This window comes from Chenopodium album, chromosome 9 (assembly GCF_948465745.1).
Source record: "Chenopodium album chromosome 9, dcCheAlbu1.1, whole genome shotgun sequence".
NCBI lineage: Eukaryota > Viridiplantae > Streptophyta > Magnoliopsida > Caryophyllales > Amaranthaceae > Chenopodium > Chenopodium album.
This window is the reverse complement of record NC_137842.1, coordinates 43,391,450-43,405,365: the sequence shown is the minus strand read 5'-3', so window position 1 is coordinate 43,405,365 and position 13,916 is coordinate 43,391,450. Positions and strand designations below refer to the sequence as shown.

General features: G+C 36.8%; 1 protein-coding gene and 1 long non-coding RNA gene across 3 annotated transcripts; both read right to left on the bottom strand.

Moving 5' to 3' along the window:
- Positions 1-8,730: 8,730 nt before the first annotated feature.
- LOC145557641 (uncharacterized) lies at positions 8,731-10,684 on the bottom strand. The gene is made up of 4 exons (XM_081618816.1): positions 10,582-10,684; positions 9,887-10,137; positions 9,185-9,773; positions 8,731-9,089 (listed from the first exon to the last, which is right to left on the bottom strand). The coding sequence occupies exons 1-4, from the start codon at positions 10,682-10,684 to the stop codon at positions 8,731-8,733; spliced, it is 1,302 nt and encodes a 433-aa protein (XP_081474942.1).
- A 442-nt stretch (positions 10,685-11,126) lies between these two features.
- Positions 11,127-13,787, bottom strand: LOC145559775 (uncharacterized). Of its 2 annotated transcripts, XR_014092946.1 has the most exons (5): positions 13,092-13,787; positions 12,434-12,503; positions 12,017-12,082; positions 11,612-11,710; positions 11,127-11,508 (listed from the first exon to the last, which is right to left on the bottom strand). It is a non-coding gene; the product is annotated as an uncharacterized LOC145559775 (long non-coding RNA). The 2 variants fall into 2 exon arrangements; XR_014092945.1 differs by having other exon boundaries at positions 11,612-12,082.
- Positions 13,788-13,916: the final 129 nt, after the last annotated feature.

The window sequence follows — 13,916 nt, the reverse complement described above, 5'->3', positions numbered from 1 at the left end:
AATAGTTGGATGAAGCTTTAAAAGATCTTTCCAACGATATATTATAAGCCCAAATCCGAGTTATAACGAATAAGTTATGGCCAAAATATTAAACCGAGCCCAAACCGAACCTAAGCCCACCTTACCTACGACCCAATGATCATGTGGAGGGTCCAAATGATTTAATCCAATTCCTAAACTAATTAGGATTAATTAGAAGCTTCTATAAGTTTCTAAAAGATCTTAATTATCCTTTTTGAAAAGATAAGATTAAAGAGTTTGAAATTGAATAAAACTCCTTTTTTTAAAAGTCCTAATTTTAATAGAATTGAAAGACGTTCAAAGATAGACAGATATTATTTTCGTGCCTCATAATTTTTATCCAAATTTTATATGGTTGGATATCCCTTGAAATTATCTTTCCAATGATATATTATAATATCAATTCCGAGCTATAACGGAAAAGATATGAATAAAATGTCAAACTCTATCCAAAACTGACACTGTCTCACTATTTCGGCCATATCTTTTATTCTGTAAAATATTTTAATCTTATTTTGACTGGGTTATAAAGTATACTTCAAGAGCTTTCCAACTCTATCTTATTCATCTTATTCCGATTGCTGGATCAAAAGATATGATAAAAATAAAACCTGCTATCTATCGAGTTTTATTCCGATTTAATTCGGATCTTATCTTGTTTTTTTCGACCTCTCTTTTTTTCTCTATAAAATGAGGTCATATCACCCCCTTTTCAATAATCAACAAGTTTGATCATAAAATAATTCTCTTCTCCATTTTTAGCCTAAAACACTAGCCTCCCTATTCTTTCATTCCTTCCTTAAGCACTCCAAGGAGTCCATACATTACCCAAAGTTCTATACTTAAACAAAGGTGTGAAAGGTAGAATTAACTGAGGGTTTGGCCCAAATCAACTCTACTTTAATTTAATTTCCATTAGATTTATATTTTTATTGAAATTACTAACAGTTTATTCATGATGTAGCAATTTAAAGGAACGCGCACAATGTGAGTAATTAATTAATTTAATTACTCTTATTTTATTTTAATATTGCTAGTATCATGATTAGGTTATTTTATATTTGATTTGACTAAAAATTTATTGTTAAATTGCTTCCAATATTAATGTTTATTCTATTATTTTTTTTATCACCATATTGCATGTTAAAGGGAATATGTAATTGAAAATCACGCCTAATAAGATAATTTGGACAATCGGCTTAGGTTCCTTTTTAATCTTGTTATTAAATCAAGTGATCACAATATTTTAGAATAATATGTTGCATTAATATTAAACTAATTTAGCTTAATAATAGATTGGAACAAATTGAATATTTTGTTTGTATGTCTTTGAGATCGCAGGAATCACTTTTCACTATAAGAATCGAGTAGAGGCCAATACGGGCGAATCTGACTCCATGACTCACTTCGTACCATCATCCCCGATCCTCCTTTCGTGGTTCCGAACCATATGGAGTTAGTAATCTCAAGGATTATGAATGGGGTGTAACCTTCACGGGTTAATCGTTGTTTCCTTCGTTGTCCCTTGTTCGTGGTTGCCTTTTATGATCCGTGAACGGTTTACAAGTTCCTTAAAAACTTGTTGGCGGCTCCCTACTTTCCTTGTTCCTAATCGTATATGTCAATTCCCACTTCCTATTAGTGCCAAGCATATTCACAACATGCTTTAACGTAGGCGCACTTCGAGCGACGCCTACAAGTGGGGTTCAAGCTTGGGATGATGCTTGAAATATTCCCTACAATTTTTGGCGAATCCACTAGGGAGGATTTCTATTTTAATTCCTAAAATTTGTTTTGGCAATGATTTAGAATGAGTGGATGAGACTCGAAAAGTTCTGAGTATTTCATGTGCGTAATTTTGATTAACATTATTGTCATATACATAAAAAAGATATCATTGGAAAGACCATCCATAGTGAGTTAAAACATAGGATTTTTACACGTAGGAAATTTGAGAAATATCTTTCACAACTAGGATCGAAACAATGCTACGCGTTATTAGAAAATTTTATCAAGCACAGAAAGCTGCTGAGGCATGTAGGAACTAGCGTCAGAAAAAAGAGTCTAGCGCCGATGATTTGACTCTTGCGCCAGGCGACAGCTATCGCCTGGTGCCAAAGCCAAATCGTGACGCCGACCTCTGTTCCCTGGCGCCAAGTTCTTCCAATACCGAGCCAGAAATATGTGTTCTAATTTTGACCAGTTTTTAGCACTGTTTGCTCGATCCTACTTCCTGATTGAGTTTTTCGCACTTTTCTAAAACCCATATGTGTTCTACATATGAAAATAACCCTCTGGGAATTCATGCTCCATCTACCTGATTGAACGCTCTATGCAACAAAGGGTACATCCAAGAATGTTGAATTCACCAAACCATGGAAGCGAGTTTTTAACTCGCGGTGTCCCATCCACTCGCGCCAACCCTTCAAGGTTAGGCTTTCGCGCGGTGCATTCGGACAATTAACCAAGGACCCTCTTTGACTAACCCAAATCCTGAACTTTAGAGAACTAGAGTCATGGTTAGGTTGCAAACTCATTGCATCATATTGTGCCTACTTGACTAATTGTGCATTATTTGTTGTGCATACTCTATGTGTTTTTCCTAACCATTTGTTTGACTTGTGTTAAGACTAAATAAACTGATTAATGACTAAAAGAACTTTGTCTAATTAATTAATTAATTAATTTGAGTAATCAAAGTCTAATAATTTAATCAGAATTGACTTAGTATGACTAAAAGAACTCGTTTGGCGCTACACTACACAGTGCGGCGCCAGTCCTGTCGTTTTGACGACAGTTCGGTATGTTGCTCGAGTCATCACTTTGTGTCTAATCAATTCAATTAATTTTTATTAATAATAATACCTTGTTAAGTCCTTAATCGAGTCTAGGCACTAAGTCCCATGGTCTTACACAAGAGTCAAAGCATGTCACTTGCACTCACCATATAAAGCACACACTAATATGTATGCACACTTTGACCATGTCTAAGAGGGTCTTGTATGCGCGTGTTTTTCTGTCATTTTTTTAAGGGGGTTAAGTCGGATATTAATCCTCCAATTAAACCACTTGTTTGAACCCTATACTCGATTCCCAAATATATACACCTTATTTTTGCTTTTTTCTTTTTATAAACCCGTAAAGTCAAAGTCAATTTGAGTCAAGTCATTAAAACAAAAATGGTTCAATTTACAGCGCGTGGTCAAGAAAGGAAGGGCGTTTGATCAAAGACAACCTTTTCATTCAAGTTCAACTTTTCAACAAGCCAATTGCTCGAAAAAGGAAAGCTAAGATGATAATGGCAACTCAAGAGGAAGTTAATAAACTCAGGAACCAATTGATTACTGCGACTGAGGCGTTGAAGGTTTTAACCCTCAAAATTGATGACCCTGTGAAGCAACAACAGATGGACCTCATGCAAGAAAGCCGGAGAAAGTTGTCCAGTGACTACAAGTTTCAAGGCATTAGTTCACAAGGGGTCTTGGGGGACAAGGACCTTTTTCCACAGAAGTTCAATGCCAACGACATCCCGAAATTTAAAGCAACTGACAATCCTTATTTTTATTTAAGAGCTTTTGAAAAAATAATGAGCATTAAGGGTATTGAAAAGAAAGTGTTTCCCTCTTTGTTTTCTCTATCTCTTGAAACCGTTTACCAACAATGGTTCTTCTCCCTTGAGAAAGAAAGAACCACTACTTGGGAGTCAATAGTGAACGCGTTCATTGATAGGTACAAGTGTAACATTCAAGTTGAAACTGATTATAGGGAACTTAAAATACTCAAGCTGAAGGAGAATGAAGGTTTCACTTCTTTCTTTAACAAATGGAGAGAAACCTCTGCTAAAATGATTGAAGTACCAAGTGAAAAAGGATCTGTGAGGTTGTTCATCAAGAATGTTCAAGAGAAGTACTCCAAGCATCTCAAATACCAAAATAATCTCCATACCTTCAAGGTTGTCTATGACATTGGAATTAATATTGAAGACGACCTGGCTAAGCTGAAAGCTGCTAACAGTAACTCCAACAGTGGCTGGAACGGTAAGAAGAACGACAATCTTTCTTCTTCCAAAACCACCTACTCAAACAATGTTAGCACGTTAATTTGAGTGAAGTCCTTGCTATGAACAACCAAGGACAAAAGAAACCATTTAGGAGGAACTTTAATCCTATAGGTATGAGTTACGACACCGTATTTGACCGACTAAATGCAAAAGGTCTTATAACTCCTATTGGACCATTTGGGGACCCACCAGTTGAGAAGAGGACAGCAAACTGAAACCCCAGTGCACATTACAAATATCACCAAGGTAGAGGCCATCTTACTAAAAATTATTAGAAGCTTAAGGAAGTTATCCAAGATTTAATTGATAACAATAAACTGCCATTGCCTCCTGCCAGTAAGAAGCCAAGCATTGACAATGCACCTCTTGCTCATTCCTTGGCCATCTCTGATGAAGAAAACGAGGTTGATCCCTCATCTCTCATCAAACCTATTAAAGAAATTCATGCTATCGAAGAAGAGGAGGAGATCTTTTTCGATGCCATGGATGACTTTCCTGAACCAGCAAGCAAAGAAGATGTACGGCTACTTATATGGTCCATGTGGGAGGGATCAAATTTACTACGTGAAGCTCTCGAAGTCGCAAAGAAAAAAGTAGAAGAGCTTCAGAAAAAGTGTGATAAGGTTCCATCCACGAAGAAGAAACCCTTCTCTCTACAAGTAACTGACGGACCCAAGAATAGTAATAAACTCAATACTCCAATTGGGACTTCATGCGCCAAAATGTTCAAAATTCTCTCCGAGAGTGGTAAGGTCAAACCTCTCAAACCGAGACCATTTGAATCCTAAAGAGGACAGACAAATTCTATTGTGAATACCATCAGTCAGGGGGACACACTATTGAAAACTGTTTTAAATTTAAAGATTTAATTCAGAAAATGATTGATGATAAAAAGCTAGTCCAAATTCCACAAGAAGAAGACATAAACATCAATGGAGTTTGGGACAGTGATGAAGAAGATGTCTACCTAAAAGATATGGAAGGACCTCCACCTTTAGTGTCATATTCAATAGATGATTTCTGGGTTGAAGAGGATTCATCTATAGACGCCCTCACAAGGTTAGGGAGAATGAAACCTCCCATTTTAACACAACCTATGCCGACTACGCAGCAAGTTCCCATACCTATCATAGAAGACGATGATATTGTAAAGCAGTTCAAGAAGACCAAGGTTGAGATGAATGTATGGAAGCTTCTAGCAACATCTCGAGAACGTAGGTTGACAGTGATAAATCCCTTGGATAAGACAGGGATAGACTCTGACACCACTCTTGAGGGGTTGGCTAACTTCCTTACAAGTGATCTCCCTAGCCCTATCAACTTGATCACCTTTTCTGACAAAGATCTACCTCTAGAAAGTGACAAGCATTATAAGGCTCTAAACCTCACAGTGGTTTGCAAGAGAATGAACGTCCTAATGACTCTTGTAGACAATGGATCGACAATTAATGTCTGTCCACTCAGAACTGCGAGGATGTTAGGCATAAGGGATGAAGACTTAACCCCGTCAACGCAAGGAATAAGAGCTTATGGCAACACTCGTCGTCAAGCTCTTGGTAAGAGTACCATGAATATAACGATGGGAGCCATAGAACATGTGATATGTATATTTTATATAGTATTTTACCCCTTCCCTTGGTCATAATTAGTAGTTTTTTTGGCTCTTTAGAGCCACTTTTATTACTAATTGGTGTTTTATAGTGTTTCGTAGATTTGGTTGACTTTTGTAGGGATTTGCACTTTTCGAGCATTTTCCTGAGGTATTATGGAGCAATTACGAGCATTGGAGAAGCAAGACCAGTTTCTATAGCCCACTGCCGGTTAGAGCCATCGAACCGGTGATTAGGGGCTCGGTATAGTTGATACCGGGGCATTTGGACCAAGTATTCAAGACCCGAAGAGGAAATCCAGATTGGCCCAAAGAATTGGAGCCCAATCGAAGTCCAAATAGTGGCCCAAGAGTGCTACCCGGCCAATGAGGCTGGCGCCCGGAGGCGCGCCCGGCCGGGCGAGGGAAGCAAGGCTAGTGCCCGAACTCGCGCCCGGCCGGGCGCGAGGGAATGTACCTGAAGGAAAAAGGCGTTTAAGTTTCTTTTAGTTTAGGATTCTTTCTTAATATAAATACTTTTCTGTTAAGCGAGTTTAGGATCTTCTTTTACTCTTTCTTAATTCTTTCGTAGATTTTCTCTCTCTACTTAGATTTTAGATTAGTTTCTCTCTCTCATATACTTTGTTCTTAACTCTATTCTTAATTCCAGATTTCTTGGTAACGATTTCTCTTTTCTTAATCTTAGTTATTTAATTTTATTCCTTTGATTATGTCTTGTTTTATTACTTTGATTTGTTTAGATTTAATTATGTGTGAGTAGTTTTATTTCTAGGGTTTATGGGGATCCATAAATAATACGAAGGAATAATTTATTGTTGTTAATTGTCAATGCTAGATTGATTTCCTATTGATTGATTTAATGCTCTGTGACTAGATTTGTGCAGATCTTTTATACATGAGTTGACAACATTGTTTCGAGATTCGAAAGATGAGAATTGATGTTTAGGTTTAGTTTCAATAGGCAGGTTAATTTATAAATAGTTAAGTCGAGATTCGAGAGATGAGATTTAATACCGGTAAATTAATTGTGTGATTGTAATACATAGCGAAAGCCGTTTATAATCTGATTAATTTATGCATTGATAATTGATTATTATGTTTTCCCCTGGAATATTAATTAATGGTGAACCTATGCCCTAGGCCTTTTAATTAATTGTTTTCTCCTTATTCTTAATCTTCGTAGTTTAGTTCCTTTTAATTATAATATTAGAAAAATTGATGTGAATAATCCAACCTTTGGTGCGTTGAATTTTAATAATCCCACCTTTGGGTTTTTTTTTAATAATCCGACCTTTACCCCCCGATTTTTTTTAACACTCCTTACAGGTTACCTCACTTACTGTTGCCGGTTTTAGTCCTACGTGGCTTTCAACAGTTTTATTATTTTAAATTTTTTGTTTAATTCTTTTTTAAATGCCTCGTCCTTTAAATGCTTGATCTTGTTCTTCTTCTTTCTCTGTCTGTTAAAAAAATTTGAACTCCATTGTTGCTCTTAGCTTCCAATTTCAAATCCCTCTCTTCTCTCTGGAAATAAAGACAATGAATAATAGGCGTGACATTGGTTCTGCTTCAAGTTTGTCTAGGTCATTTGGTTCTTCTTACCCAAAAATTAAGTGCAGATGCGGGGTGGAAGCTATAATTCGAACAGTGAGGAATGGTGATGACGCGGGTATGAAGTTCTATGGATGCTCAAAATAGCCTGTAAGTGTTATTTTAACATTCAATTTTGTGATTAAACTTGCTAATTTGTTGTAACAAAATTGAATTGGCTAAATCAAATTAGGGTTTGAAAGGCAATTAATTTAGGGGTTTAATTGATTCTATTTTAGGAGGGTGATTGTGGATTCTTTCAGTGGGTTAATGTTAACCCTAAGGACCTAGAAGATCTACGATTCCAAGTTTTTGAGAGAGATACCCAAGTTGCTGAAAAGGAGATTGAAATAGACTTCATGAAGGAGCAACTGAGCAAATTGGAGAAGAATTGGGGAATTAAGGAGGATGAGTTGAATGATACAAAAATGGAGCTTTGCCACACTAGAATTGAACTGATGAAGGCTTCAAGAAATGAAAAAAATTTCTCCATTGCTTTGTTTGTGTCTTGGATATTCTTTGCTTTTCTTTTGGTGTATTTGAAGCTATGATAGTGATGTTGTTAGATTGTATTAGTTTAGGTTGTTAGAGTGTATTAGTTTAGGTTGACATGTATGGTGAAAGAACATGATGCTAATGCAAGATATGTATCAATGATTTGATGAATAAAAAGTTTGTACTTTGACTAGAATTTGGTTACAAATTTAGAACAAATGAACACATTAAGGATAGTTGTTATATTGAACATAATAATTTGAAATTGTTTTGTCCAAAAGACACAAAAAGAACCCTGCAACGGTTCATGCCATGACATTGTAATAGGAAAATTTACTTAAAGCCAACATGCCTAAAAGACTGTTTCTAAAAGCTGACTTTAACAAACTATTGCCTAAACACTAAAATATCTTGTTACACCAAAAGTTAGGTACAATCATGGCATTTCATAGTTAACTACTGAGTTGGTTGATGTAAGGTGGAGCCTTGACTTCCTTGACTGCACTGGAACCAATCCATTGCTGACCTTCCTCTTCTCTGGTTACCTTGGTTCTGTTTTAAAAAAAAATGACATCAGTTGCAAGCAAAAGTTACATAAACACATAATTCCACTTACACTAGTCAGTGCAGATCCATCTTGTGCAATGTAAACACCAACACCTTGTGGAACCTAGTGCCTTCCTCTGCCCCTACCCCTTGTCCTACCCCTCCCCCTTCCACTAGCATCTGCACCCCTTCCCCTTCCTGCAGCAGCATCAGAACTTATTCCCCTTCCCCTTCCTACAGCTTCTGAACCCCTCCTCCTTCTTACAGCATCAGAACCTCTTCCCCTTCCTGCATTGGCTGCAGCAACTCCAGCACCCCTGCCACCCCTTGAACCCCTCCCCATGAACACTGTTCTTCCTCCTCTACCAAGTATGGTAGGTTGTGCAGTCATGGAGTGGTGTGTTGTAGCTTAAGAATCTTGGACAGATGATGTTGTAGTTTGAGCTGCAGATGCAGTTGGATTTGGAGTACTTGCAGCATGGTCAGCATCCTTCCTTGGCCTCCCTTTTGCCCTTTTTGGAGCTGGTTCAGATGGCTGTACAGAGTCCTTGTTTGGACACTTCCTTTTTTTGTGCCCTTTGGTATTGCACAAGGAACAAGTCATTTCAATCCCTGTCGTTGTCAAAGAACCTGACTTTTTTGGGTTCTCAAAGGGATCTTTGATTCGATTTTTCCTTGGCCTCCCTTGACTAATTTTAACTGGTGGATGGTCAATAGGCATAGACACTTCAGGCCAGTGTCTTTGACCTTGAATTGGTGGAATGGAACCTAACAAAAGCCACAAAAAATTTGGATTACTCACAAATTCAATACATACAACAATGACTTGGAGAAAAAAAAGTCACAAAGTAGCATCCTATTACCTGCATACATTGACAAATAAGTCTCCCTGTAGTAGCATTTGTCCACAAACTGCTCTGGTTCCTTGCCCACAAAGTAGATGGATGCCACTGCATGGCAGCATGGGATGCCTAGCATATCCCATTTCCTACATGTACATGATATTGTCTCCAAGTTCACCACCACTTGATCTAAGTAGTAATTGACATTGAACAGATTTTCAGATGATATAGATACTTCACAGTCTGCAGCCTTTGCCTTCTCCACCTCCAACTTGGCTTGGATTCTTGGACATAGCATTGATGTGCCCTTCATCATGTCTTGTCTTTTGACCACCAGTCTTTGCATCAGTGCTGTTCTGATGTCTTCTAGCATGAAAAGCAAGTGTTTAGTCCTTGCCTGGATGATGAAGCCATTGAATGTCTCAGCTATATTTGAAGTAATAGCATCTGTCTTCACTCTAGGACTCAAAAAGGCTCTGCAAAACAATTCAGGCCTATGTAGTTTGAAATCATTTGCAGCTTCTATATTCAACTCTCTAAGCTTCTTCAGTCCCTCATTAAAGACAGTGTCTGTGCTATGCCATAGGCAAAACAGTTGAGACACTGTGCACTATACTCTGTCATCATAGCCAAGCATCAGAATCAACAAAACATCAGCAGATTGAACACAAAACACTAACATAACAACCTTTCTTAATGACAGAACAGAGCTAAGTGTGATACCTGATGCTCATCAGAAATTATTGAGATCCCTTCTCCCTCTCCAAGATGTAGACAAGCAGCAAGATTCATGAAGAACCACTCCCAGCTGGAGTTGTTCTCACCCTCAACTACAGCCCAACACACAGGGAACATTTGATCATTACTGTCCCTACCAACAACAACCAACAGTTGACCCCCCAAAAAGGTCTTTAGAAAACATGCATCAACTGCCAAGACCTTCCTACAACCTTGCAACCACCCAGTTTTGAGACCTTAAAAACATAAAAATAGCCTGTAAGCAAAGTCTCTTGTTACAAGCATCCTGTATGCCTTCCTAACACACTCAACAATTTCATTTGCTGGCCAATGTGGCCTTGTCTTAAACACATCAAGAAAGTGCTGTGCAACCCAATTTGATTTCAATATCATGTTCCTTTTCATATTTCTCTGACAAGTGTGAGAGCCTTTCACTTTCTTAACCACTATTGTAGCTCTCCTAGTATCCCATGAAGCATACACATAGAATGGACAACTTTTTATGCATTTCACAGCCAACCTTTGAGAACTCTTTTAATCACTCACAACAATTCTCACATTTCTTCCCTACAACACTCCATATTTAGCTACAACATTCTTGAATTCCTCTTTGTTTGCAAATTTTTGCCCAACTTTCCACTCAAAAGTTGCAAAATATGTATGCTTGGACACCAACAGACCCAATCTTTTTCTCCTTCTAGCAATCAAATCTTCCTCACCACTTTCAGGAGGTGTGTGTATTTCCTCATCACTCTCTTCGTACACTAGTAGAAAAAGGCTCATTTGCGTCGCTCATTTATAGTGTATTTGCGTCGCTTCTATGAGCGACGCAAATAAGAGTCATTTGCGTTGCTCCTTTATAAAGGAGCGACGCAAATGACTCTTCTGATAAACTTCTTTTTTGTTATTTGCGTCACTCCTTTATAAAGGAGCGACGCAAATGACTCTTATTTGCGTCACTCCTTTATAAAGGAGCGACGCAAATGACTCTTCTGATAAACTTCTTTTTTGTTATTTGCGTCACTCCTCTATAAAAGAGCGACGCAAATGACTCTTCTGATAAACTTCTTATTTGTTATTTGCGTCACTTGTTTATATAGGAGTGACGCAAATGACTGAGTAGACAATACAAAATTGTTGTATTTGCGTCACTTGTTTGTTTAATGAGTGACGCAAATGAGGTGAATTTTTTTTTAATTATAATAATTGCCTTGTATATGTTTGTAGTACCTGTTTTCCTTACTAGTGGTATAAAGTAATATGCTAACGCTAATATAATTGAAATTAAAATGCAATATTATTGAATAATGCAAATGTAAATTTCGGCAGAGTCTCCTTTGTAATTTGGCCTACCCATAAAATTGGGAATGACGGCATTATATTAACAACCTGTCCAATAAATTACATCTCAATATTATAGACATTATACTCATCATCCCAACACCAATTAACCAAATTCATTCATTTCAAGCCTATAATCCAAAACAAGAGTCCAACAAGCGCTAAGTGTAAATCTAAAGTTCAACATTACATATAAAATACTCTGCCAAAATATCTCGAATCTCATTTATCTCCTCCTCGGTGTACAGTGTAGTTCTTGAAAAATCCTATCAACACAACAAATATACAAGAGGAAAGTTTTAATTCAAGATTGTAGCTAACAACAAATTGTATTTATCAAACAAAAATGAAATATTTGACAACTCATACCTGAATAAGATCCTCACTGCTATGGTGATGTTCAAGTATTTCTTACATATAACTCATGACGTAGTAGCCACACTCACGTCCACCCAATTGTTGAGGACACTACATGTAATATATTTATAAGTTGAATTAAATTGCTATACTTAAATTAAATTGCTATACTTGGTACTCTGTATTAAATAAGCAGACAAGATAGTTTGAAAACAAGAAACTCAAAAGACCATACAAACATCCAAAGACTTGCACAGCAAAACTGTATGGCAATCACCCCTCCAGAAGCTCCACAAAGAGCTGCCGGTATAGTAAACAATTGCAAAAACAGCCTCTTTATACTTGAAAGTATCTCTTGACATTACCCAGTGGGCTGTGGCATTCTCATAACACAACAGATATAAGAAGACAACATACCAATGATCCAATAGCAACCAGGGCACGAAATTTTGAATCTAGATCAATACTCTCTGCTTCAGCAATCTGCAACCAGAGAATAAATCAAACTTTTTACCCAGCAAATAAAAGTAGCACTTCTGCATTATTATACTTAAACAATTTGTAAGCTCAATCCATGAGCATCGCAAATAATCCTCGATTTTAAATTATCTTTTAAGTTTTCCAAACAGATTTAGTAATTGTTGGCCACTGTATACAATCAAAATTTATTAATATATTCCTACATTCTCAAACATAAATGCAAAATGATCCCATTGAACAGTTGAATCTGAGCAAGCATTATAAGATTGCTATAGTTTTAATTGCATCAACACATAAGACAGAAACTTAATACAAAGGGCAGTTGAAAGGAACCAGAGGATTTTAGTATTTTACCTCAAGTGCAGCTGATAGTACTTGTAATTGCCCTTCTGCATCTCTCTTTTCAATCAACAGCACAACAAAGCTAATACAATTACAATGGTCAGGCAACAAGATTTCATAGTATCAGTCCACAAAAAACCTCAAAAAACACTCTTCTAACATATATGTAAACACTGACTTCCAACTAAATAAGAGACCCAATAACATATATGTAAACACTGACTTCCAACTAAATAACATATATGTAAACACTGACTTCCAACTAAACGAGTGCAAGTCTTACATGTATTTTGTAATTTATTTAGCAGCATTTTTACAGCAAATTAAAGATAAGACAGTTGAAAAACAAGGGTCAATGTTACTGAATTTAATGGCCAGGATGAAGATCGACATCACGTGGCTTATCTATTTTTGCAAAACCGCTCATATAGTCATACTATGCACTCGATTTCAGTTATATATTTGAAATCAGTAATATATTGCAAACCAGCAGCACAAAAATCAGCAGCTCAAAGATGCAACCAGTTATATATTCAACTAAAATCTGCCATATATATTTTCTAATTAATGAACTAACACTAAACCTGAAATTAAACTAAGTCATTGTTCAAGTTAAATGCTACATTCTATCTACCATGAAAAGAATGAACATAAATAGAAGCAATCTTACCTTAGGTGAAATTGACTTCACAAATTCAACAATGTCAAGCCGAAATCCCCCCTCAAATTATTGTTGCTGTAATTTCTTGACTGAAATTCGAACAATTTCTATTTATGACTGAAATGGGGGATTTCGAACCCTTAAACCCAGAAAAAGACGTAATTCGAACAATTATTGTTGCTGTAATTTCTTGACTGAAACTATTGTTGTTGTAATTTCTTGACTGAAATTCGAACAAAAATTATTTATGACTGAAATGGGACGAATTTCTTAGGGTATACTGCGTCGCTGCCAAAAACCCAAGAAATCCCCCCTCGAAATCCCCCAATCGAACTTGAAGACCGAAATCGAATTTTTTGGGGTTTCTAGGGTTCGAATTCGTATGCTTTTGAGTTGATTTTCTGCTCGAAATGGGGGATTTTTGGTCGGAAACAATCTATTTTTGGGTTTAAGGGTTCGAATTTCTTAGGGTTTTTGGTCTAAATTTTTGCTCGAAATTGCTCGGATTTGCTTCAACTTGACTGCAATTTTAATTTAGATGTTAAATTTTCTGGGGAATCGCAGTTTTTTGGCCTAATTTGTTGGATTTCAGGAACGAATTTGTGGGTGTTTTGCTGTAGCAATTCATTGGAATTGAAGAACTCTTGTATTGTTTTCTTTTTGTTTAGTGAATGTAGGCGTATGTGATGAAAAACTAAGGTAAAAAAACGCAGAAAACCTAAAGCCAAAAGAGTTATGTGCGTCACTTTATTATAAAAAAGCGACGCAAATAACCTTGTTTATGATATTGTACACAGCTCATATGCGTCGCTCATGTAGTAAAAGCGTGACGCA

Bases quoted from the DNA above. Each gene is read 5' to 3' on its own strand.
- LOC145557641 (XM_081618816.1), bottom strand. From the start codon at position 10,684: ATGAGCCTTTTTCTACTAGTGTACGAAGAGAGTGATGAGGAAATACAC. The intron at 9,774-9,886 runs GTATCACACTTA...GACAGAGTATAG, and splicing joins TAATTTCTGATGAGCATCAG to TGCACAGTGTCTCAACTGTT. The intron at 9,090-9,184 runs GTAATAGGATGC...GGCTTTTGTTAG, and splicing joins TTATTTGTCAATGTATGCAG to GTTCCATTCCACCAATTCAA.